The sequence below is a fragment of the Talpa occidentalis genome, unplaced genomic scaffold, assembly GCF_014898055.3.
Source record: "Talpa occidentalis isolate TD23 unplaced genomic scaffold, MPIMG_talOcc4v2.1 talOcc4.9, whole genome shotgun sequence".
Classification (NCBI taxonomy): domain Eukaryota; kingdom Metazoa; phylum Chordata; class Mammalia; order Eulipotyphla; family Talpidae; genus Talpa; species Talpa occidentalis.
In genome coordinates, this window is record NW_023605305.1 from 96453627 (window position 1) to 96478416 (window position 24790).

Here is a 24790-nt window from a genome sequence, read left to right on the forward strand (position 1 = left end):
CTGGAAAAGGAAAGTGTAAAAAGGAAGAGTATTTCAAAGAAGTAAAGAATAACAAGAAAAGGTCACATAATGGCCTTCTTATTTTTAGGCAGTCAAGTTTTCCCAGTTCTTTGCAGGAAAGATCTTCCTTACATGTTTTTAAGATCTCTATGTTAGAGGTATGCAGGTCTGGAATTTTCTTTGTGAAAAGGTACATAATTACTCATATTAATAACTTATTGTGTTGTAATTTTAATTTAAAAATTTGTGGTTAATGCTCATTCTCATATCTCAAAATGCATGCACAAGATTAAACATTAAATTTTACCTAATTATACATTCATGAATTAAGACTACACTTAATATAGTTTTCTACATTTCACTATGGGTTGTTGCATTCAATTCCTTGCTTTTGTCCCTTGTGAATCCTCAGAGTCTAGGTTGTGTTTCTGTGTGGGCTGTGTCAAATCCTATCTGAGAGTAGATAATCCAAATATAAGAAAATTTCTAAGTTAAACATCTAAGAATCAAAAATAAAATATAGCCAAGTACATACATTTCTGCTAGAAAGCCTATTTTAAAACTAATCAAGTTTCCATGGCATATGTACACAATGGAATACTAAGCAATCAAAAAAGATAAACTCATGCCATTTGCAGCAACATAGATGGAGCTGGAAGGGATTATGCTCAGTGAAATAAGTCAGAAAAATATCGGATGGTTTCACTTATAGGCGGAATATAGGGAAACCAAACAAAGGGTTAGAGGGAAATAAGACAACACCAGCAGGAAAACCATAAATCAGTTATGTACATCAGGGGAAGGAGAGGGATCAAATGGGAGGGAAGAGCACAAGAGACTGTGATGATGGTTCACAGGTGACTTGGTGATATGAATTTTAAGGGGATTACACCTAAGAAGAGAAATCAAACATTGTACAAAAATGAACAACAATGTAAAATATACATGTAAAACAAGTTTCACTGCAGAAAGAACAAACCAAGTAGATCTGGAGGCTATTGGTTTGCCTGTTACCTGAGGCCAGTTTAACGAGGACTCGTTGACCTTCCTCACGGAGCCTGGCTGTAGCTTGTTTATGAGTCTGAAAAGAAAAGTGTAAACAACACCATAATTACTGAGCACACAAAAACAAGGACTAGGATGTAAAACTGGTTCTGTTAATATCAGCAAAGAACCCTTAAGGGCGCCTCCCTGGTGGTGCAAGGGATTAAATCTTAGCACTATGAAGCTATCAGCAGACACTGCAGCACGAGTTTGATCCCCAGCCAGGGAGCTACCCACATGGTGCAGCAGACCATTTCTGTCTCGCCTGCTGCTCCCCTCAGCAGTGTATTTCAGTAGATCCACCTGTTCTGCTCCCCACTCTGTCTCTGGTGAATCCTCTCACTACCCCACACCTCTGGCCTACACCCCAGTTCTTACATGCATAAATAAATAAAAATGAATCTTAAAAAAACAAAACAAAACAACTCACTCGCAGAGGATTATGCCATCTTTGAGACCCAGCTGGAAGTTGGGGCCAATGCTCATGCCTGTCACCTCTTCGATCCAATTGCGAAGATCTTCTTCTGCCTGGTGATCATACTTGGAAGCAATCTGAAATACAAATTAACCAACTTTAGAAGAATTTTCACTAAAGCTTCAAAAGCTGCTGACTGAACAAATCATAATTTGTTCTGCCTTAATGATCCATTGAGACCACAGCTGTGACATGCAACTAATCACTCATTGGGGTTCACTGCACGCCTACCCCACTATTACAGAGCCAGTAACTAATACAAAATTCTTATTTCTGGCAGTGTCTTACAAAGTGCCACATGGAGAGAAGCTAGAATGGAGAAGAAAAGAGGGAGCAAGATAAAACAGCTTCCGGTCATAACACACAAGAAGTGGCAAGGTTAATAGGTATGATACGGCACTAGTCATATTAAATTTAAAAGATTAAGTCATGAATCATCACATTCCCTAAAAGAGGGTAGGATTCTGACATATGCAACTATTTGTGTTACACAGTAGCATCACTGGTCAAAGTAGTGGTTTTATAGTCTGGTGTTCTATGCCTTCTATTCAAACACAAACACAAGCACGCGCAACATTCCTAGGAACATAACTGTTGTACTTACAGTGCAACAGCAAAACTCTGTGTACATAGTCTATATCCTGTTAGATTCCTTATGAGAAGGAAAAGAATTTAATTCACTTTTGGCCCCTCATTAGTTAATATTGGTTCTGACCCAAACATTTAATAAAACTGAAAGAGTTGTGTTGCTGCTTTACTTATAGAATTCTACAATAAAGGCAATTTCGAAACACAGATGCTAGGCTCTGATACATAACTAGGCTAAACCCATAATTTGAAAATCCCTTTATAATAAAAAGATAAGCCTCAATTAAAAATAATAATACAATTTAGGGCCTCCCCGGTGACTCAGTGGGTTGAGCACTGTGCTGTGAAGCTGTCCGCAGCCTCTGCAGCGCAGGTTTGATTCCCAGCCAGCCAGGGAGAAACCCACATGGCACAGCAGACCTCTCCTGGCTCGCCCGCTGCTCCCCTCAGCAGTGTCTTTGGTCCATCTGCCTGTTCTGCTCCCGTTCTGTCTCTGGTGAATTCTCTCACCCTCCTGTGCCTCTGACCTGCACCCCAGTTCTTGTATAAATAAATCTTAAAAAAAAAATACAATTTAAACAAAATACTGTTAGAAATCACAGGCTCATGTTTTTAAGCTATTCCTTATCCTAGGGTTTTTCAAGAGGCTGGTCAATCTGCATTATTATGGAGAAGACAGCTGGGAAGAACAGACTGTCATTTTACTTCTCATTAGCACAGGTGAGAACACCAACAACAGGTAGGCGGTGCCCAGGGGGATGGAGAGCACCACAAGGTTGAGGCAGGTATAGCGTTGCTGGAAGTGGAAACGAGTGGTAGAAATGTTTGCTTCCAGAATGCATAATCAGGTCTAACTACTGAAAAAAATGGAATGCCATCATGACTTTTCAGTCATGGGGAGGTCCTCCAAGTTCAAGCTTCCGCCAGTCACAGAGGAACCAGCACAAATGTAATGCCCCTGATGCTAGAGCACACAGGGCGGGTAGGCTGCCTCCAAATCCTTCCCAACAGAGAGAATCCCAGGATCTGAGACCTGCCACGATCAGCAGATTCAGGACAGACATGCTACCTGGCCAGCTGATCTTAAAATCACCCAACAGTGGGACACCAGCATCGAGTCCTAAAAACACAGGCTGTCACAACTGATCAGAGCTCCTTCCCATGCTCATTACGGCCATGACTGTCTTTATACTTTCCACGGTGGGGGAAAAAATGCCCTTCCCAGATGAAATAGGTGAAAAACGCTGCATTCAAGTCACTCCTTAGCAGGATCACCATCTGGGAATGTCCCCTAAAATAGTATGTTATTATATCACTCTGTGTTGTTTTCAGTGACCCTCTTCCCACCCCCCAACACCAAGAGGCTCAGCTTCCACATGATTCCACTAATTACTGCGCCATTTAGGGAGACAGCAGTCCTCCCAGGTTACCCAAATGGCTCTATCCCTTTGGTAGATGAGTGTAGGGTAAAGAAAATATCAGGCTTTTCTGCCCTTCTGCCATCAGGATAGATGATGGATCCTTGTCCTGAATGCATGCCTGATGGTGGGCACCTGGAATAGGGTGTGGGCATAGTAGATGGGATTCAGCTGAGCTAAGACTGTGCTTTTAAGGGCGGCGTCACAGGGGGACGCCAGCAGCAGCAGTAGCAGCACCAGCACCAGCAGCAGCAGCAGCCTCAGCCGAAGCCGAGAAGCAGCAGAACGAACGCTAGAGAGCCCAGATAGAGTGAGGACTTGCTGGGGGCTGGGAGGCCTGCCAGCCTCCCAGCCCCCCAGCCAGCACCCCTGCCTGCCATATGCCTGGTGAACCCCAAATAAAAAACCTGCAAAACTACTGAGGACTCTGACTCCTCCTTTACCCGATCTGCATGGGATCAGAAAACCTGCATTGTGTCCGGTCCTGCCCTTACAATTGGCGTAGTCGGCAGGATCCATGCAGACGGGTATTGGAGCCCTCCGAAGACCTGGAGGGACTAAGGAGAACAGACTTTGCCTGTGACGACGCTGGAGGCACCATGGCGGTATAGAAGATGGATACGTCCACGAGCTACAGGATGAGACCTGGCGTGAAGGAGACGCCCGAAAGGACCAGCCAACGACACCGGAAAGGACCAGCCAACGACACCGGAAAGGACCAGCCAACGACACCGGATAGGACCAGCCAACGACACCGGAAAGGACCAGCCAATGACCCCTGAGGCAGCAGGCCATTGCTGAAGCAGGGAGAGGCCAATGGACTGATAGACTGATGAACTGATGATTTTGGACTGACAATCCCGCCAGAAGGCGGAGGACCTTAGCAGGTTATGTTTATTTTTTGAGAATCTGGGGGTGGCCAGTGGGCCTAGATGGCCAAAAGCAGCCTGTGTATGCCCAGTGGCCAGGTGGAGGAGAAAAGCCAACTAAGGTGGCAAAAGCTGGTACTGATGCTAAGTTGAGAAGCCCTAAAGCGGCTGTTAAGCAGCCTGGGTATGCTGAAGCCCTGTGAGTCTCGTAAAATCACCTGTGGGTGATGCCCTGCTCATTCTTGAGTGAGGGTGAGGAGCTGAGGAGCCCGTCCTTGGGGGACGGGTGGGGAATGTGGCTTGGGGTGGAGCCCAAGCCAAATGCAAAGTTTGGATCCCCAACCCATGTGCTTGTGCAGTGGGTTGGCTTGAGAGCAGGGGTCTGTGAGTCGCATGGGTGGCCATGAAGGCCGAGTGTTGGAGTGACTGCAGACAGAAACCCTGAGGGTTGGCGATTACCCCCAACAGAATAAAATTGCCAATCCCAGAGCTAGTGCATCCTGGGGGTGGATGCTGTGTGTGCCTTGTAGCCGAGACTACAGCCAGAGAAGGCCAGGAAGCCTGACGGCTCCTGGTGTGTTATAGCAGATGCCGTGTGTGATTTCCCCTCCCTCGTATGAGCAGTGCCTTCGGCAGCAGATTTGGTGGCTCATCTGCTGGTACCAATAATTGTCTTTTGCACTTGGTTGGTGCCCTGCCTGGACTTATTTGTGTTCTGTTGTATTTTGTTATGTTGTATTTTGTTATTTGATGTATTTGCTTTTGTGGGCCATGGCTGCATTGTTTGTTTGCTTAGAAAATTGTGTATATATGTATAGACTGTATGGCAGAAAACCCTGAGGGGGTGGACTGTAGGGTAAAGAAAATATCAGGCTTTTCTGCCCTTCTGCCATCAGGATAGATGATGGATCCTTGTCCTGAATGCATGCCTGATGGTGGGCACCTGGAATAGGGTGTGGGCATAGGTAGATGGGATTCAGCTGAGCTAAGACTGTGCTTTTAAGGGCGGCGTCACAGGGGGACGCCAGCAGCAGCAGTAGCAGCACCAGCACCAGCAGCAGCAGCAGCCTCAGCCGAAGCCGAGAAGCAGCAGAACGAACGCTAGAGAGCCCAGATAGAGTGAGGACTTGCTGGGGGCTGGGAGGCCTGCCAGCCTCCCAGCCCCCCAGCCAGCACCCCTGCCTGCCATATGCCTGGTGAACCCCAAATAAAAAACCTGCAAAACTACTGAGGACTCTGACTCCTCCTTTACCCGATCTGCATGGGATCAGAAAACCTGCATTGTGTCCGGTCCTGCCCTTACAATGAGTCATTTATTTAAGCTGCAGATTTAAGCAAGAACAAATGGAAATCCATGGAGTTTATATCTCATATTAAGATAACTAACACTACAATGTTCCTGGGCCAAAATGGGCTGGAGTGTTCCCTTCCACAGCACGTACACTAAAAATTCATCCTAGATGTTGGTTCATAAAAAACAGTTGGGCACAACATAAACCCAGTACCTAAATGTGTAGTTCCTGGCCCCTTGGTACCCCATCTCCCTAAAAACCACAAGTCTATTCTGATTTCCTACCATTCTGGGTTACAAGTGCATCTGACTATGGGGGCAGGGAAGGAGGCAGCATTGCTGGCAGACTGTGCCACACCAGCCTCTGGTCAGCAGGAAGCAGCCATTTCTCCTGTAATTCCTCAGAGAACTGTTCTTAAATAACATATATCCCCAACCTATCCAACAAACTCACTTATGTACAGCAACTTGAGAAAATGGAGTGAGCGATACATAGGTAGGAAAAAGTGAAGACTTGAATGTAATTTCACAATGGAGCCTTGTTCCAGGTGTTAAGAATAGACAAAGAAGACAAGGAGAAAGTAGTATCTTTAAGCATTAGCTATGAAAAAAACCTCTATTAATGAGTTTTTTTTTTTTTTTAACTAGGAGAAGCACTTCAATAAATCTGGGGGGGAAATGACATGTTGGGGCACGAGGGGTTTGCCTGGATGGCTCCACTCATCTTTGCTATGGACCAGACCCAGTGGTGAATTTATCCAACCTCTGAGCCATCATTTCTTGTCAATACAGCAGGAAGTCTGAATCCCACGTTTGTACTAGGCAGCTACCTACTCTAACCCGTCTCCATAACCAGCAGAAACTCAAGAAAAATTGTTCTTATTTTTTCAAATGCAGAATTGGAAATTATGCTGGAGGAGTTTGGGCTTTCTGTGGGTTGGTGGTGGTGGTAATTCTTAACCAAATGAGACCAATTATTTAGCCAGGAAAATATGAAAAACATATTTATGTTTCCTTTGTTCAAAATGTGTCTGATAGATACAGTGCCCGCCCCAAGCCACAAAGTGATTACAGATCTTACTTGAAATACCCTAGAAGGAATGCCAGGGACAGCATTTCATCTCCTCTGTTGACTGTTCTCATCCAGGGAGTGATGAGAGAAAATTCAAGGACTGGAGCCCGGGCTCAACCCTACCCGACCACTGACCACTGACTATTATGGGGTGGAGTTCTGGAGAGCTGACTCTGCTCTGAGACCTAATGGCACACACACACAGAAAAAAATTCTAAGCACATAATGCAAAGTTCAGGAACCCATGTGGGAAAGTAAAAATGAAAACAGGTATGTACACACACACACACACACACACACACACACACACACACAGAACTGCTGGTTTTGACTTAGGGTTTTCCTTCAAGTGAAGGAGCAGCAAGGATTTTTCTACCCAAAAAATATTTTTCAAACAAGTGAGCTTTCTGCAGTCAAGTCAGCCAAAAAGAATTCAAGATTTAGGAATGTGCACCAGTTAAAAAAAAAACTATTTTTAATGAAAAAATGTCTATGAAATCATGGGTAAATCTATTACAAATTGTCTTTTAGGTGCTGACCTCCAATGCTGTAAGATGTGGAAATCTTGTTTCTCTTTTAAAAGGCTCTATCAGGGGCCTCCCCGGTGGCGCAGCGGTTGAGCACTGGGTTGCAAAGCTGCCCGCAGCCTCTATAATGCCAGTTTGATCCCCAGCTGCTCCCTGGTCACCGGAGGAGGGCCCCACATGGCACGCAGACCTCTCCTGATGCCCGCTGCACCCCTCAGCAGTGTACCTCAGTCCCTCTGCCTGCTCTGCTCCCGGCTCTGGCTCTGGTGAATCCTCTCACCCTCCTGCGCTTCTGACTGTACCCAGTGCTTGTATAAATAAATAAACAAGTAAATCTTTAAAAAAAAAAAAAAAAGGCTCTATCAGAACACAGCTCAAGCAAAGATGATATTCTACTGCAGAGTTTCATTTGAATTGTCTGATATATACATCCTGTAAATCAAGGGACAGAGGAAAGTGAAGAAGTAAGCTTTGACCAGTAAAATGTATTCAATATTTTCATCAAAAATTTTTTAATTTCTGAAAATCAAATGGAAATGCTGACCTTCTTTCTTGTAACAAGAAAGTTAGCTTTAAAAATTTCTTAATATCAAACATCTCATGAATACCTCATGGAAATTTCACTCTGCTTTGTTTAAAAATCACTTGTCCAAGTTGTTTATAAACATCGTTTTTTCTCTCTTTTTCCAGATTTATTTTACTTGACCTTCGCAAGCAACTTCCTCAGACTTTCTGCCTGGTTCTTTGTAGTCCATGAAGCCCCTCTCTCTTCACTTGTCCCATACCTCCCTCCTGAGAACCCACCAATTCCCTAAAGTGGTGTCGCCCAACCCTTTCCACATCACAACTCACTCTCTGAGCACACCTGCTGGAGGCTAGCGCCAAAGTTCAGCTGCACCCCCTTGCCAAGTGCAACCAAAGGACAAAGAAAATGCCTCCAAAAAGCACCTTCTTGGGCCTCCTATCCAGTTATCATCCCCCTGCCCACCCTTTAGTGCTTATGTCCTGGAATCTTTAACTTCTCCACCTGAGCCTGCGTGGAGGGCTTGTACCCAGGGGCCTCAGCCTTTGCTCTCTCCTTCTCAGGACACCAGAGAGCACCAGTCTGGTCACCTTCTAGTTCCAAAACAATTCAGTCCTTTCCAGCTCACCACCTTTCTGAGATTCTCCATTTCTTTGGGTTTCTGAAATAACCCTTGTTAGGAGTCAATAAATAAGACAATATAGCAGTAGGTGGAGCATGCTTTCTCAAGAAGGGTGATACTGGCCCCAGTGGGGTGAATGAAAACCAATTCTTGCAGTGGGTGATGACAACAACATTAGATATTACAACAGATGACCCTTGCTTACAAATGCTATTCCTTTCTGTTAAACCTGGTAGGGGTTAGAAGGCAATTAGGAAAAAACATCTAGAAGACTCCTTGGCTATGGAAACAACCTAAGCTCACTGAGAGATGAATGAATCAGGAAGATGGGGTACATATACACAATGGAAGGGTATTCAGCTACATTTTAAAAAAGGATGAAATCTTGCCATTTACAAAAATGATGGAACTGATGGGAATTATACTAAGTGAAATAAGTCAAGCAGACCTTGTATGATTTCACTCATAGGTGGAAGAAAATGAAATGAAACAAATGAAAAAAAAAAAAAAAAAAACCAAACCAAGCCCTGAGGTTCTAACAGAAGAATGGTGGTCCCTAGGGCAAGGGGACGAGAAGTGGAAGGAACAGCTAGAGAGGGCTAACTCCATGGTGGAAGGTGGTACTAGAGCTTGGGCATGGTATCTATGGTTGTCAAAGGTGTGAAGTGACACAACGTTACCTCAACTGAAAAAATAAAATAAAACAACATTTGGGAAAGCATCATGAAAATAAGATTGAAAAATCATTGAGATACAGCAAAAAAGGCTCCATTCACCTTTCTCCCCCAAATCCTATGCCACTCCCAGGGGTAAGTTCCTTAGCAGCTGCCAATCCTTCCTGCAGACCACATGCCCATGTATTAAACAGCACTAGAGGAGCCTCCCTGGTGGCACAAGGGGTTAAGTCTATTGATGGCCAGTGCAGGATGCATTCAATCTCTAGCCAAGGAGGTGACCCACATGGCAGCAGACCTCTCCTGTCTCGTCGGCTGCTCCCCTCAGCAGCCGATCCGCCTGTTCTGCTCCCCACTCTGTCTCTGGTGAATCCTCTCACCCCCCATACCTCTGGCCTGCACCCCAGCTCTTGTATGCATAAATAAATAAATCTTAAAAAAAAAAAAAAAAAAAAAAACAGCAGCAATCCCACTGCCCAGCTATGATTATGCAGGTGCCTCTTTGCACCAACTCTCTCCCTCTGCAGGGCAGCAGACTTCCTACTTGTCCGTGACCTGTCAAGGCCGCCCACCTGCAACCATGCAGGCCTCTCTTAGCAAACCTGTCTCTTCTGGGGCAGCTCTTCCTGCCCACTTGTGACTATGCAAGTTTCCTTTATTCTTCTGTCCCTTTCCCTAATAAACCTGTTCTTTAAATATAAAAAAAAAGGCACTAGAATTAAGATCTTTAAAAACACGAGCCCTGAGGGCCTAAACTTCCATGAGTAAAAGGAGACACTAGATCAGATAAAAGCCTGCTAATTGGGCCTCCTTGGTGGTGCAAGGGGTTTAAGACGCAACCTATGAAGCTATCCTATGAAGCTATCCGCAGCCACAGCATCATGAGTTCTATCCCCGGGCAGGGAGCTACCCACATGGCACAGCAGACCTCTCCTGACTTGCCCACTGCTTCCCTCAGCAGTATATTTCAGTCATTCCACCTGTTCTGTTCTCCACTCTGTCTCTGGTGAATCCTCTCACCCCCCACACCTCTGGCCTGTACCCCAATTCTTGCATGCATAAATAAATCTAAAAAAAAAAAGTAAAAAAAAAAAAAAAAAAAGGCTGCTAATTGCTGAGAAATGAGCCCTTTCTGGCACTGAAGCTGGAGAAGTTTCCCTCTCAGAATCCCTTAAAAGGGGACACTAGGCAATGAGGGAAACAGAGCTTCGAAAAACATCTCAACTGACCTGAATGTTTGGCTCCTGCATGGGTTTGTGATTCTCTGCATGAGCAGGGAGGTTTCAAACAAAGTGTAATTTAGTGAAAAGACAGAGCTATACCTGGCATGATGTAGAGTATTAATATTTATGTGCAAGAAATGTCTGATGGCCCCACTTACACCCAGGGATACTGTAGAATCTACTGAAGAATGAAGCTGTGTCTTTCCCAAACATTCATTTTCATAAAACATTCTCAGCACAGCCCTTGTAAAATCTGGAAGTAGATGATTCCAGGATATTGTCTGGTGGTTACAACAGTGTTCCCCCAAATTTCAGTCATGCTTAAACTCTCACTATGCCCCCTGTTTCAAGCCTCTAAGGTAATCCAACATTACTCCAAACTTGAAGTAAAATCACAGTCAGTGTCAGCTTCCCTCTGTGTGAAACATTCTGTGAGTGCCTTGGATTCTTCCTTCAGCTTCGCATTACTCCTTCCCTTTGTTCAACATTCAAGTAGCGACTAACTACCAGGCACAATTCAAAGGCAAAGTAAGTCTCCACCCTAAAAGTTTACATCCTAGTGGAATGAGACAAACAAATATTAGACATCTGCCCCCCCAAAAGAAGGTATTTAAAATAAAGAGAAACTGAGCCTCCCTGACGGTGCAAGTGTTAAGACGCAACCTATGAAGCTATCCACAGCCATTGCAGCACAAGTTCTATTCCCTGCCAGCCAGGGAGCAGCCCACATGGTGCAGCAGACCTCTCCTGACTTGCCTGCTGCTCCCCTCAGCAGTGTACTTTGGTCAATCTGCCTGTTCTGTTCCCCGCTCTGTCTCTGGTGAATCCTCTCACCCCTGTGTCTCTGGCATGTACCCCAGCTCTTGTATGCATAAAATAAATATATCTTTAAAAAAAAAAGAAAGTAAAAAAATAAAATAAAATAAAGAGAAACTCCAACTTCATGGAGACTACCAGTCTCAATACTGGAACGAAGCAGAATTCTATCTGAAAGACAAAATGCCTCTTCACTTTTTTATTTATCACCATTCTTGATACCTCAGCACAAGATAATGAACAAACAGGCTGTAACTATTTTCCAACCTACCTTAATGCTCTTCCAGTGCAATCTATAAATGTAAATACTTCAGCATATGTTGAAGTATTCATGTTAGGGATAAACAGACTCAAGACCACATGCTTTGAAGTCAAACTTCAAAAACTGTGTTCCCAATTCCAGTGACCTAAGCAAGTAATTTAACCCAGGTGACCCCATTTCACGCAGGTAGTCTCCTACCTACCAGGGCTATGGTGAGGAAGAAGCCAGTACTGTGGGCCTGTCTCAATGCCTGACACGTATCTGAACTAACACTCTCCATTTATGTCAGAGTGGGTGCAAAGGCACCAAGTTTCCTACTAACCAAAATCCATGCAACCTATTCCTTCTATTGTCTACAAATCAAGAAAAAGCCCCACTGTGGACAAACTAATCTTGAACACCTCTGCCCATCACCACTGTCCATTCCCACCACCACCTGCTCACTCCTTTCTCTGCCAATGCTCTTCTCAATGTTCAGATTGTCTTTGTACCCCAGTGCTCATTCTTAATCAATTATTGCTGATGAAAATGATGAAATTACTATTTTTTAAAAAGCTGATTTGTATCTTATGGGGAAGGATGGCAATTCTAGAAAAATCATTTTACATTTACGAAAATGGTGTCAAAACAGATGGCATGCCCTTTTCTCAAGGCACTATAGAATCTGTGACTTGTTTTATGGTGCAAACCCGCTCAAGATTGGATGGGCAATTGACTATACATTCCAAAGCTATGGAAAATTACATCTGCCTCCAGTAAACAGGAGCGATGTCTAAGAACATTTTCAAGTCAAGCTCTTCTCTGAAGTACAGACAGATCTTCAGGTCAAGGTATCAGCATCTGGAACCTGCTGTCTTTTCCCTCCAAATATGTTCAGTCGAATAAATGCAAAGACACCAAGACTCAGCATGTGACTTTTGAGGAACTGAAGGAAATGAAAGCTTTTCAAATAATTTGAGTCAGTACCTACAGCAAACAGTATCACTAAAAAATTGATAGAAAAAATATAGAACAAATAGAATGTTAATCTTTCTATCTAGATAGTGATTGTCAGCCTAATAAGTTTTGAACATACAAATATAATTAAAAATAGATTTTGAAAGTTCAAATCTGAACAAGGATGGGATAATCAGAGGCTAAGTTCCCAGAAGAATCTAGGCTCAGAAATGATTCACAAGGATGCAAGTACCGATCAGCTTCACAGTGAGAGAAACATGGGCAGACATTAGTGACAGGAACCTGAAGAAGAGCCCACTCCATCCCCACCCCCACTCAAAGGGCAAGGACTCCCATAGAGGCTGCAGAGCCTGGGGGTCCTGCTGGACTGGACTCCTGGGGGGAGGCATTGGTACACAAGGCATATTTAAGAACACCTGATCACATCTTCTCCTTGAGGGCAGGACAGGCTTTATTCATCCGTGTACCCCTACACCCCATGCCTGGCATGTAGTGGGGGCTCAATAAATGATTTTTCATCCACTGATAGTGTTACCAGACTTAGCAAATGGCGCAGATTTAAAGATCCTATTTCAGAAAGACATCTGCATTTGAAAGCCACTGTTTTTCACAAGCGTCACATCTCTTGGATGTACCAATCTAGTAATCTTAGATGTATCACTAGGGACATATTTGTTTTACTTTCTGATGAAAGTCCCTTATGTCTGCAGTGCACCTCAAGTCCAGTTTAGTAACCCTAGAAGTGGGGCCTAATCAGAAGGAACCACCATCCCACTGTCCAGCAGGAGGTGTTCTCAGTGATGTGTACCCAGAGGCTGAGATTCAGATCCATTCTCTTCTGTTCTGATTATTAACAAATTGGAAACTATTGGACACACTTAGCAAACTTACAGAAAATAAAACTGGGAGTAGTTATAAAGCAGCAAAATCTGGAGTCTGCACAGCTTAATGAAGAATTCATTCGAGATAGATGTGCAAGTCTGCCCCAGTGATCTAGAACCAACTAATATTGCTTATTCAGTGGGCAAACAACTGCCTCCAAAAGCTCACACTGTCTTGGTCTGCACAGGCACCAATCCTGTAAAAACCACAACTGCTTCCAAAAGCTCACACTGTCTTGGTCTGCACAGGCACCAACTCTGTAGAAACCACAACTGCCTGTCTGAATTGTTTGATCGCCACTGCCCACAAGGTAACCAAGGAGAGGATTGTTTAAATGACACAGGTGTGAGAGGAGGATGTGAACTAGAAAAGCTTAGGCAATTATAACTCTTACTTTATAGAGGGAGAAAAACAACTTGCCAAAGCAAGCTTTGAATCCTCTTTCCACATGGAGGTGCCTTTGTCTGCCTCCCCAGGCGATCATGTTGCTCAAAACAGAATTAGTGCTTTGTAGCCAAACCAAGGAACTAGCTCATGATCCCACGGAACCCCAGCAGGTCACACTCTATCTGGCATGACCATGATCAATTTCAAGTGATACAGTGTAAAATGGAACACTGACATCAGTTTCTAGCAGGGGCAAACTGGGAAGGGCAGTCATTAAAAAAATCACAGTCTCTCATGAGACTGGTTAGCCAGGGGCACTAGATCACAAGTGGTCTAGAAGGGACTTTACAGGCAGGAGAAACAGACTAGCTACCATCTAAATATCTAGATGGAAGCCATCTAGAAGAGGGGGTTAATTAAATCTGAAAGCTGCATGGAGGGCAGACCCAGGATAAATATGGTGAAACTGCAGGTATGTCAGCTAGGTGCATGCAGGAACAGAAAGACAGCACGGGTGCCAATGAAGCACAGACAGGAGGGAGACCTCAAGAAAGCATGTTGGAGAATAGTCCCTCAGTTTGGGAGGCCAACAGGGTTCTGAATTGTATATGTTGCTGTGGAAGTCTTGCTGAAGGGCGTCTTAACTGAAGCCTCACAGGTAAAATAGATAAAAACAAGGATGCTCTTCTAATTTTTGTTTTCTTTTCTTTGTCTCACCTCTAGAATATTTCACTCATCACAGTGTTTTCAGGCATCCAAAACTTTTCACTGCTATCAATAATTTCAAGCACCTGTCTCTTCAGTAGCACTCATGGCGCCTCCTGAATAACCCAAGTCTGACACGTGGATGGCACCAAAAGTTGTCTTTTCTGTTTTCATCATCACAAGCACATGGTAGCAGTAACTTTTCTGTCTTTAGCAAACTCGCTTCATAGAACAAATCACTACAACCTGAGGATGAACTCCACCTCCACAGTCCCTAGTGTGGGACCCCTGCCCACTGCCAATTCACCAAGTGCTCCCCACGGCCCTCCCAACATGGTTCTTTTACTCACAGCCAGAGAGGAACAGGCAGGTAAGGAGGCCAGGGAGGAATGGGTCCCTCCCTGTCTGTCAGCCTCCAGCAGGCAGGCATTCCTCCTGAGGACCCAGGTCCGCATCTCAGCAGGTGAACAACCTGCTGCTCACTACAGCGAAGCTGCCCGTCAGAAAGAGATGGTTCTACAGAGCCGGTGGTGAACAGTCAAAACACACCATCGTAAACCAAGACAGACACCAGCCATCGAGATCCACTCTTATAGATTATTAGCTGTACTATCATGACACCACCGCCTCTGTCCCCACTGAAAATTAAGGGATATGACATTTCTATTAAGAAGATGGAAATTCCCATTTCCTCGTTTTTAAAAAAAAGGTATATTCTACCTCATTCAATAGCATATAAAGGTGAGTATTATACTTGTTTTTTATGGCTTTAGGTAAAAAGATTTGAGGTTCATTTTGCGTTAATAGAAAGGTGAAAAACAAGGCTCAGTCACCTGCATGTCATTGAGTCCCACACAAATGCCACCAGAGTCACCATCAATGCTAACTAGAGCCCAAGCTTCATCACACTGGGATGGAGAAGGAAATCATCATTTACAAGACTGACAGAATTCCTAAAAAGTTCAGTCTAATGAGGCTCCCCTTCCTAAGTCCTGTGTCTGACAGGACCCTGGATGAAGTAAGGAGCAACAGTGACATGAACTCCACATTCAACATGACTGCAATGCCTCTGGAGAGCACAGGAAAGGAGGGAGAAATCAGTCTCTCCAGAAGCACCACTATCCATCAGAGAGTTGCGCCCCACGCCAGGTCCCTTGGAGATTGTGTTATGAAGGCTTACTCCTGCCATCCAGGCACGAAGGATAAATAAACCCAACTTCACACCCCTTCCACAGCAAGGGCCAAGAGAGTGTGAAGAAGGAGCAGTGCCCACATTGAAGCTGCCAAATTAGTACATCCACATGGGGGCTTCAGCCTGCACATCTCCTTCCTCATCTCCTCCTCCTGCTGCCTAAGCCGTCAGGGAGAACAATGTACGAGAACACATGAGAAGGGGCAAGAGGAGCTGTCCTATACACCACGGTTGTGTGTGTCCCAGGCCTCTCCCTTCTTCAGCCCAGCTCTATGATTCATAGCCAATCTTCTTCCCGCTGCAGGGAATTTTCTTCTCATTGCAGGGACTCTTCTTCCCGCTGCAGGGAATCCTCTTCGCTCCCAACCCCACGTGGACTGAGCCTTTCCCTTTACTTGGTCCGTCAATGGCACACACTATCCCCATCTTACCTTAAACAAGCACTTCTTTAATTGGACCTGCTGCCAGCCTCAAACACAATCCTGTTTTTCTTTATTTCATGACTAACATCTCCATTTCCTCACTTTGTACTTCCTACACACCCCTGCCCCCGGAAACTTGCTACACTGAAGGTCATCTCTCGAAAGGTCACTAGTGAACTCTCAGCAGCCAAAGCCGGTGGCCTACTGCCCTTCCTCCTCCCAGTCTCCCTGCAGCACTCTGGGGCTTGTTAACCTCTCTTCCTCTTGCTTTCTTGTTCAAAGACACCATCCTGGAGATTCCCTCTCTGCTCTACCTGTTCTTCTTCCCCTTGAAAGATGCCAGTTCTCCCTGAGGCCTCGCTTCAGGAGCACAGACTCTGGAAACTGAATGTTCACTTAGAAGTTCATCTCCACCATGCCTCGGTTTCCTCCCCTGTAAATCAGCGGTCATTAATAGCAATTACATCGGAGAGGTATTGGGAAAAACCAATAACTATGTTAACCCTTATCCTTTTATCTAAGCTTTGCTGGTCATTTCTTTCCAAATACTAGAAAGATCTCTTCTTCAAATTCAGTATGATCAAAACCAATTACATGACACCATTTAATAGCATTTTGATAACAGATCACTTTGAAGCTACTTATACCTTCTATTTTAAAAATCTATTTATATTATCAAATAATTTATAAAAGAGATGTCCTCACCCCATTCCTGAGTCTCATCCCACTGCCAACTGAGTCTGATGGGGGTGACAGGTGGAGCAGGGGGTCACAGATGTCAGTGACTCATGACTTGATCATAAAGGACGAAAGCATGTGACTTGAATTTTGACAAGCTCAGTTTGCTATATTTGTTTTATTTGTAACATCAAGAAGAGAGTCACCTTCCATGGCACAGGTAGGAAGTATAAACTTGGTATTTCTTTTTAGAAAGCACATTTAAATGTTAGTTATGCACTTTTCTGCACTTTTAATGACATACCCACCAGCAAGAAGGAATGGATATATAACAGCAGTCCATACAAATAGCCCATACTCTAAAATGGTCCAACAATATTCAAAGTTGTAGAAGTGGCTGGGATGGAGGTAAGGGATATATGATACTTTCAGTTCTTTACTTTCATATTTTGGTGCTGTTTGCATTCTGCACAACAAATACTTCATTCACAAAATTAGTATAAAAAAAGAGAAGAGGTTCTCACAGGCAAGGTAGATGGCTCCCTAAGGTAGATGCCCATCTTCATGCACAGAGGCCTGTTCTAAGGTCCTGGGCTCAGCAGGCACACAGACCTAAAGTCTTCTCCACTCCTGAATGTTCCCCCACCCTCGCCCTCCCACTCAAACTGAGAGACAGGAACTCTACACTCTGCACGGAATCTATGGCTCAGGCCACTTTGCTGCCTGCATGCAGCAGACTAAGAACAGAGCAAGATGGAGGCTTAGACACTGGTTTACATTAAGTCCTTTCAACTCATGGACAACCATCACTATATGGGAACGATGCACCATGAATACGCCCCGGTGTTCAAGGGCATGATTCAAACCAACCCATGGGGATCTAGAGTCTCAAAGGGCATTGCCAATATGGGTGAAAAGTTCATAGTAAGATACTTGGCAGAGAAGCCTCGGACTAAAAATGCTTTAACTCTTCCAGTGGCCCTATGGAAAGTAGCCTCCTGCCAAATGTGTGTTTTAGAAGGGACTGGAACACAGACTGCAGGAAAGGGTGTCAACAGCAGAGTTGTGGCTAAAAGGAGAAATAAAGAAAATAGAAAAGGCCAAAAGGAAGGTTAGAACTGCAAGGCTGGCAAAGCACACGGCTGCCTGTGCATGTGTGGCCAAGGGGATGAGGGAGGGCACAGTGAGAGCCTTTTTTATACTACATCCAGGACTTGGAAGAAAAGTAAAGAAGAAAGCAGAGACAAACTCACCCAGTTAGCAGGGCAGAGAATGTGCCCCTTTCACGGAAGGGCCCTGGGCATATGAGGACTCTGAGGAGCAATCATGGGGTTCAAGCTCAGCTACTAAGGTCCAAGGACCCTGACAAGCTCACAAATGATTTTTAACATAGCTGCAATTTCTATACTAGATTAGAACTAGGATTACTGTTGCTATTTTTTGCATTCAAAGTAGAATCACATGTTGGAATAATGAGAGACTTACTACACATGGTATTGATTATTTTCTCTCCTGTTTCCTCCCACGTGAAACAAAAGGAGGAAGGGAAAATTGCACTAATAAAGCACACGCTCTCTCACTCTGCTTGTGGAGTTGTGTGCATTAAGCAGGGCTGAGAGGCTTGGCATAATGAAAAAAATTAAAAAAAAAATCAATATCCAGACATTTGGGAAAGGGAAAGAAACAAAAATGAAATCCTAGCCAGCCCTTTGAGTCACTTTGCAGTTAGGATCCCCTGGAAAATTTGTGAGGGGAGAGAAAAACAGCCACAAATACTTAGGGGGTTTTATTTTCTCAGAAGCGTACTAAGTACAAAGGGCCTCCTCTGTGCTCCTTATCATACCCCAATTCTACTGCAGATGTATCCACCCAACCTCATACTTACACGCCAAAGCTTCCTGAACACGGGGGCGGACGAAAACTGTTGGAGAAATCCCCCTACCTATCAGGGGAAAACCAGAAATCAGTGTCCTTGACTCATGGGCTTGCTTCACAGAGATCGAGATCATACCTTCAAAGAGCATTTAAAACTGAAGGCCTCCAATGACAAGATTTATTTATTTATCTATTTGTTTATTTATTTATTTATTTGGATTTTGCATTATTTTATTTTTTGGTATCATTTTTTATTGAGATTACATTGATTTAAAACACTGTATGTACTTTAGAGTCTAGATGGACATCACTTCTGATACATGTTATCATCCATGGCCACTACTAAAGCACTTATAATCCACTGAGTCCCATCTTTACTTCACCAATGACAAGATTTAAATACCAGAAGGTAAATATTCTTATCCATCCACTGTAGAGGACTATGTGCCTCTCTGAAACCAAGAAAGGAGATGAAGCTTGTTTAACAGAATCTGATCTTGGAAGAAAAAGCCTAGAAAGTTAGGCCTCTAGCTTGACAAAACAGCCCAAGACTCTGTAGGCAACATGGGCAGACGAGAATAGGGTGACCTGAAGGAATGCCTGGCAGGCTGCCAGGGGGAGGTGTCTTTGATTAGGGGGTGGGACAGATCATATTCCTCAAATAGAGGGGCAATAAAGGGGTACGAACTACTGAGCACCGAGGGGCCCTACCAACCAGAAGCCTCCTTCAAATACATATTTGTGAGTGAATGTCAAAGTCCTGGAGATCACCTCAGTGTCCAGAAGAAAAAAGCAGGTGAAGAGAACACACAGCTGAACCAGACCAGGGAAGAGCCAGCCAGCAAGACGGAATAATGGCTATCATACTTTTGGTTTCAGGCACTATTCTTCACACTTTACATGGTTTGTCTATCTTACTTAATTCTCCCAACAACTCTCTTGAGATAGTCAACAGCCTACCCTCACTTTACAGATAAGATACAGACAGGTTACCTGCCCTAAGTCACAGAGTAAAGGGCAGAATAAGATTCCAACTCTGACAGTCACTCCAGTCCATGGTCTTAGCCACTATGTTCATATTTTCTCATTGACAAGAACTGGCAGAGACCTAGGACATCATTGTGTTCATGAGCATTGGGTGGATTGTATGTTTATATAAAATTTGCACAACACTTTCGTCTTTTTTTTTTTTTTTTTTTTGCTAACCCCTCATAGTATAAAAATTGCAGGCCCTGTAAAGAATCTAGATCTGGGCCTCCCTGGTGGCACAAGGGGTTAAGCACCGCACTATGAAGCAATCCGCAGCTTCTGCAGCAAGAGTTTGATCCCTGGCCAGCCAGGGAGCAACCCACATGGCAAGCAGACGTCTTGCTTGCTGCTTCCCCTCAGCAGTGTATTTCAGTCAGTCTGTCTGTTCTGTTCCCCACTCTGTCTCTGGTGAATCCTCTCACCCCCTGCATCTCTGGCCTGTACCCCAGCTCTTATATGCATAAATAAATCTTCAAAAAAAAAAAAAAAAGAATCTAGATCTACCCTGTGTTCAAGAAATCCTGAATAAAAATTTGGGCACCAGTACATATAAATAAGTTAGGTGTCCATTATGGCTATGAGTTCTGAATTAAGGAAAACCAATATTCTGTTACTGCCGCAGGAACCTAAGGCCTGCCATAAAATGAAATTTGCCCAAGGACTCCAAGGACAGATACCCCCTTACCACCTGACAGTGTGGAGAAGGGAAATAAAGAATTTCCCAACTTCCCTGGATAAAATGGTACTGACAGGCCAAAAAAACAAACCATACAATCTTTTTTTTGTATGTCACAGTGGTTCAGGAGATACTATAAAATGAAAAGAAAACACTAACTTCCCACCTGAAAGAAGAAAAGGTATAGAAGAAAAACACTAAGCCCTCTGATTAATGAAAGCAGGACAATGTTTTCATTGTAAGCTTATTTCTGACACCGCTACTATATGAGTGTTTACCTTACTCACATCTGTGACTTCTAATTTTAGTAAAAATTCTTCCAAAATGTTTTTTTGGAAACCAAGACGACTCTATGAGAAGCTATTTTGTTCAAATCAACAGTCCATGGGAAGAGAAAACTGTCAGAAATGTATTCCAATGCCATTTTTCTTAATATTTCGATTAGCTTACCTAACCCCTCTCTCCTCCATATTCTGAAGTCAGAGGATTTGAGCTCCTCCACTTTTCTGGACACCTTTAATAAAAAGCTCCAAGCAGCATCCTCAGCTCAACAAGAAACTATCTTGACTCCAGTATCTTGTTGGGAAGCAAGTGTCAGGAAATGCCAGGCTTCCCTTAAGAGCCGGTCATGTTTTCTCCTGGTTTTTAAGGCACAGGGGTGTTTCCCTACATTGGTCCCCACCATGCAGTCAGGGGCCTGGCTCCTGGCTCCACCTGTATAAAACATATAAGGACCTTCCCATTTTAGGAGTGTTTCCCCTCACTGAGCTACCGACCACACCAGCCTCTTCCTATATTTTCCTTGATCCATCTACTCCAGTAGGATCTTTGTAGACTACAAGTTATAGATCCTTTTGTTATTAAAGATACAGTGTTCATATGCTAGGCTGAAGGACTTCACTTTTTTTAGGTTGTTTTCAAACATCTTCTGGCTCATTCAAAGAAAAAGATCTTGTATATTCTGCCATGCATTATCATCTTGTCAAACAAGAATGTTAGGTCTGTAGATTTTTCCCTGAAATTTTATGAATCAGCAATGAAAGACTTCCTTGATTCAATGATAAACTGCTTTTACAACTGGAATATAAAAGGACCAAAGGATTATTTAATAGAAATGGAATACTTAAAGAAACTGTGCCATACAAATCTGAAAATATATAACAGCAATACAAATTTCTATTAGTAAGAACTAACAGCTACAACTTAGTCTTTGGGCATTAACTAAATAATACTTAACATCTCAATAATGCAATGTTTAGGGAGCAGTGTTAATGTTTAGGGAGCAGTGTTAACTATTATTCCCCGCTTTACTGATAAGGAAACTAGTTCAGTCATCAAATAACTTGCTTAACATCATACAGGCAGTAAGTGGCACAGAGGGGTGACCTAGAACCCTCAAGTGCTTAAGGCCAAGGTCCATTCTATAGTGTCCTGCCAGGAAGCTTCTATCTTTCCTACTTTGTTAAATGAGGTTGGGTTGGGGAGCAGCTTTCTGTTTTAGTGGCCTATAGGTTATGTAATACATCAGAAAAAGCAGAAAGGAATCATAAGGTGTCCAAATCAAACATGTCAAAGTTCATGTTCCACCTACCCATTCATCAGGGCAGTTCTGAACTCTCAGATGACATGCAGTATCTCACAGAAAAGATATTTGATTTCCAAGCCCAGAACAGATTAAAACAGCATTACATGAATAATCATGATGTGAAGAAGTGACAGGTGGACCACAAAAGGGGGAGAGGGAGGCAGACAATAGTGGCTTATAGTAGAACATCCCCAAGGACTTCACTAAATGAAAGTGCTAAAATCTTAGAATAGTTGAACTTTCTTCAGTGATCTTGAGCAAATCACATTCGTTACAAAATTCAGCATCCTGATCTATAAATGATGTTGGATAATCCCAGCAATCCTTCCCACCTTAGAGGGCTGCTCTTGCTCTTAAGATCAAAACACTTCCTATGCAAGGACCATGTAAATAAAAGGGATTATTAAAAGATGGGCTTGGTGCTTAAAGGGATAAACCCACAGTAATATAAACCAAAAGTTACAATATTAACTTTCTAAGCACTCTGAAAACTTAGGTTTCACTGGTTTGCAAATTTTACAATAATTTTTGTGATCTAGTCTCAGTCTATGCATTTTCTTCAAACTGCTCAAGCCTGAGCAGGAAAAAGGGCAGAAGCTAATTCATTGGTCAGCAAAGTGAAATTAACATGGTTTTTAAAAAGAGAAATTAACATGATTAATATTAACATCCAAGAAAAGCCAGTCACTTGAAGGACTGCCAAAGTTATCAGTACCACATCTACGATGCAAAAGGTAGAGATGCAACTGCAGCCAGCCAACAAAATAAAATTAAAGTGCCCAAGACAGGCCACAGTATCACATCCAACAGTCTGGACATAATGATTGCTGTACAAGGATTCCTAAAGCTCTGTTTGTAAACTTTGGGGGGAAATGGAAAAATATTTTGCAACAGCTTCCAGTTGGCATGGTTTATAACAAAACATGTGCACACCACTGCCTTTCTTTAAAAAAAAAAAAAATCAGGAAACTGTTTTCTAATATGGACAACACACTTGACAAAGGACCCAAACATTTAAATTTTCGATATATATTATAAAATTAACTCCCTGTTGCAAAGGTAGCTCCAAGAGCATTGACAAATGAATCATAATGATGCGCAGAGCATGGGGGAGGGGGGTAGGAATGAAGAGCCACAACTCTCCCTGGGGTTTGACAACCGTGCGCTTCATCGCCTCCACATAATTCACGCCACACCGCGATCACCCCCCTTCGCCCCCAACACTGGGATGTCACAGCTCTGACAATACCAGAGTATTCTACGAGGGGTCGGACAGTGCGGTGGCAATCCTGACATGCTTCGGTTCCCTGGAGGTTAATGGGAATTAAACCACAGCAGCCCTCCTTTGTGGCGCTTTGGCCAGAACAGCAGAAAGAAGACAATGAGCTTTCTGTGCGCAGTTCCGCGCCGATTGGCTGGTCTTCCCCCTCTCCAGAAACCCTTGATGTCATGGGCTTGGAATGCAAGGGAGGGAGGAAGGAAGGAGAGGATTTGGGGAGGGGGCCGCCTCTCATATCTTTCCCAGACCAAAAGTCCCAAAGATAAACCCAAAGCCTTCTCAGCTTAGGTATGCAAAGTGGCAAAGCTGAGCTTTCCCAAAGCCCAATCACTCCAATTACAACGCGCCACAGCAATTAAACCCTAAACAAAAGCTACCCGCGAAGAGATCCTCGACATCGTGGAAGTCTAAGGTACTCAAACTTCTCGGTGTGTTATTTTAAAATTCCCAGGTCTACAGCAGAGATCGCTCCCCAAGTGGCGCGCTCAGGCTTTGTCTGGGTTTTCCGCAGAAGTAGCGGCAATTCGCCTCCTGGCACCGAGATCTGGAAACTAAACGACTCCCCTTTCTCCGGGGGCCCCTGGGGTGTCCTTCACTCCCAGCGGCTTCCCTCCCCGGGAGGAGACGAGGAACAATGAGGGGCCCAGTTTGGCCACGTAACCGCCTAACTTTGCTTTCAGCTGAGCGCGCCCGGGGGTGGGAGCAGGCGCGCCTCGGCGGGGGCCCGGGCCAGGCGGATGGCGGGGGCTGTCCGCCGGGTCCCCAGGAGCGCGGACGGGCCCCGCCTAGGAGGAAATCGCCAGGCAGGAGCGCCCCCTTCCCGGAGGGGCTCGTTCTGCAGCTCCCACCGACTCCAGCAACCGCAGGCCGGCGCTGCGGGATTCCCGGAGCCGGGGAGCCAGTGGCCCGCTCCCCCCGGACAGCCGCGCGGGAACAAAGCCGGGAGAGCGCAGCGGAGCCGGCGCCTGGAGCCTGGGGCCAGGACGCGCCAGCTCCCGCGCCTCCTCGACGTCTCCTGCCCGCTAAGTCAGCGCGCCCAGGCGCGCAGGGCGAAGCGCGCCGCCCAGAGCCGCCCCAGTCTCGGGGATCCCCTCGGCCGCATGTGGCCTCGCACCCCTCACCTGGACACCTCCCGCCCCCGGGCATACCTTGTTCTTGACCTCGGCCGAGAGCCCGTAGGAAGGGCCCTTATTGAAGTGGGTCATGGTGCTCCGGGCGGCGGGAAGAGATGGGCTCGGCTCCCGGGTTTCTCCGCTCGGCGTCCCCGCTGCGGGCCCCGAGGAGTGGTCGCCGCGCGATGCTCGGAGCTCGCCTCCCGGCTGGCGCGCAGACGACGGGACGCGGCGCGGGCGGTGCCTGGGCTCCTCCGTGCGCCTGGGTCTCCCGGTCCGCTCGCGAGTCCCCCTCAAACTGCCCCCCACCTCCTCGCCAGCACCTTCGGGGATTGGCCGACGAGTCCGACCAATGAAGGCCGCCTCCCCGCCTCTCCCGCGAGGGGGGGCGCGGCCAAGCGCGGGGCGCTCCCTCCCGCTCGGCCCCGGGACCCCGCCTCCGCTCCGGCGCTCGAGCCGCTGAAGCCCGCGGCGGGGCGGCCCCTCCTCCCGGCCTCCCGGGCCGGGCAGCGCCGGAGGAAGCCGGCCCCGCGGGCCTGGAGGCCGCCCAACCCCCGCGCCCGGCGCCTGGGGGCTTCCCAGCTGCCGGGAGTTCACGTCAACTTCC

The 24790-nt window shown here is 45.2% G+C and overlaps 1 protein-coding gene across 1 annotated transcript in view; it reads right to left on the reverse strand.

Moving 5' to 3' along the window:
* The window catches only part of CNN3 (calponin 3), a 29821-nt gene extending 5410 nt beyond the window's left edge, over positions 1-24411 (reverse strand). The window contains exons 1-3 of the mRNA XM_037498494.2: positions 24220-24411; positions 1475-1596; positions 1015-1081 (exon numbers count right to left, since the gene is read on the reverse strand). Of these exons, the coding sequence (XP_037354391.1) occupies positions 1015-1081; positions 1475-1596; positions 24220-24276 (246 nt within the window). The 5' untranslated portion in view covers positions 24277-24411. The remainder of the gene's footprint in view (positions 1-1014; positions 1082-1474; positions 1597-24219) is intronic.
* Positions 24412-24790: the final 379 nt, after the last annotated feature.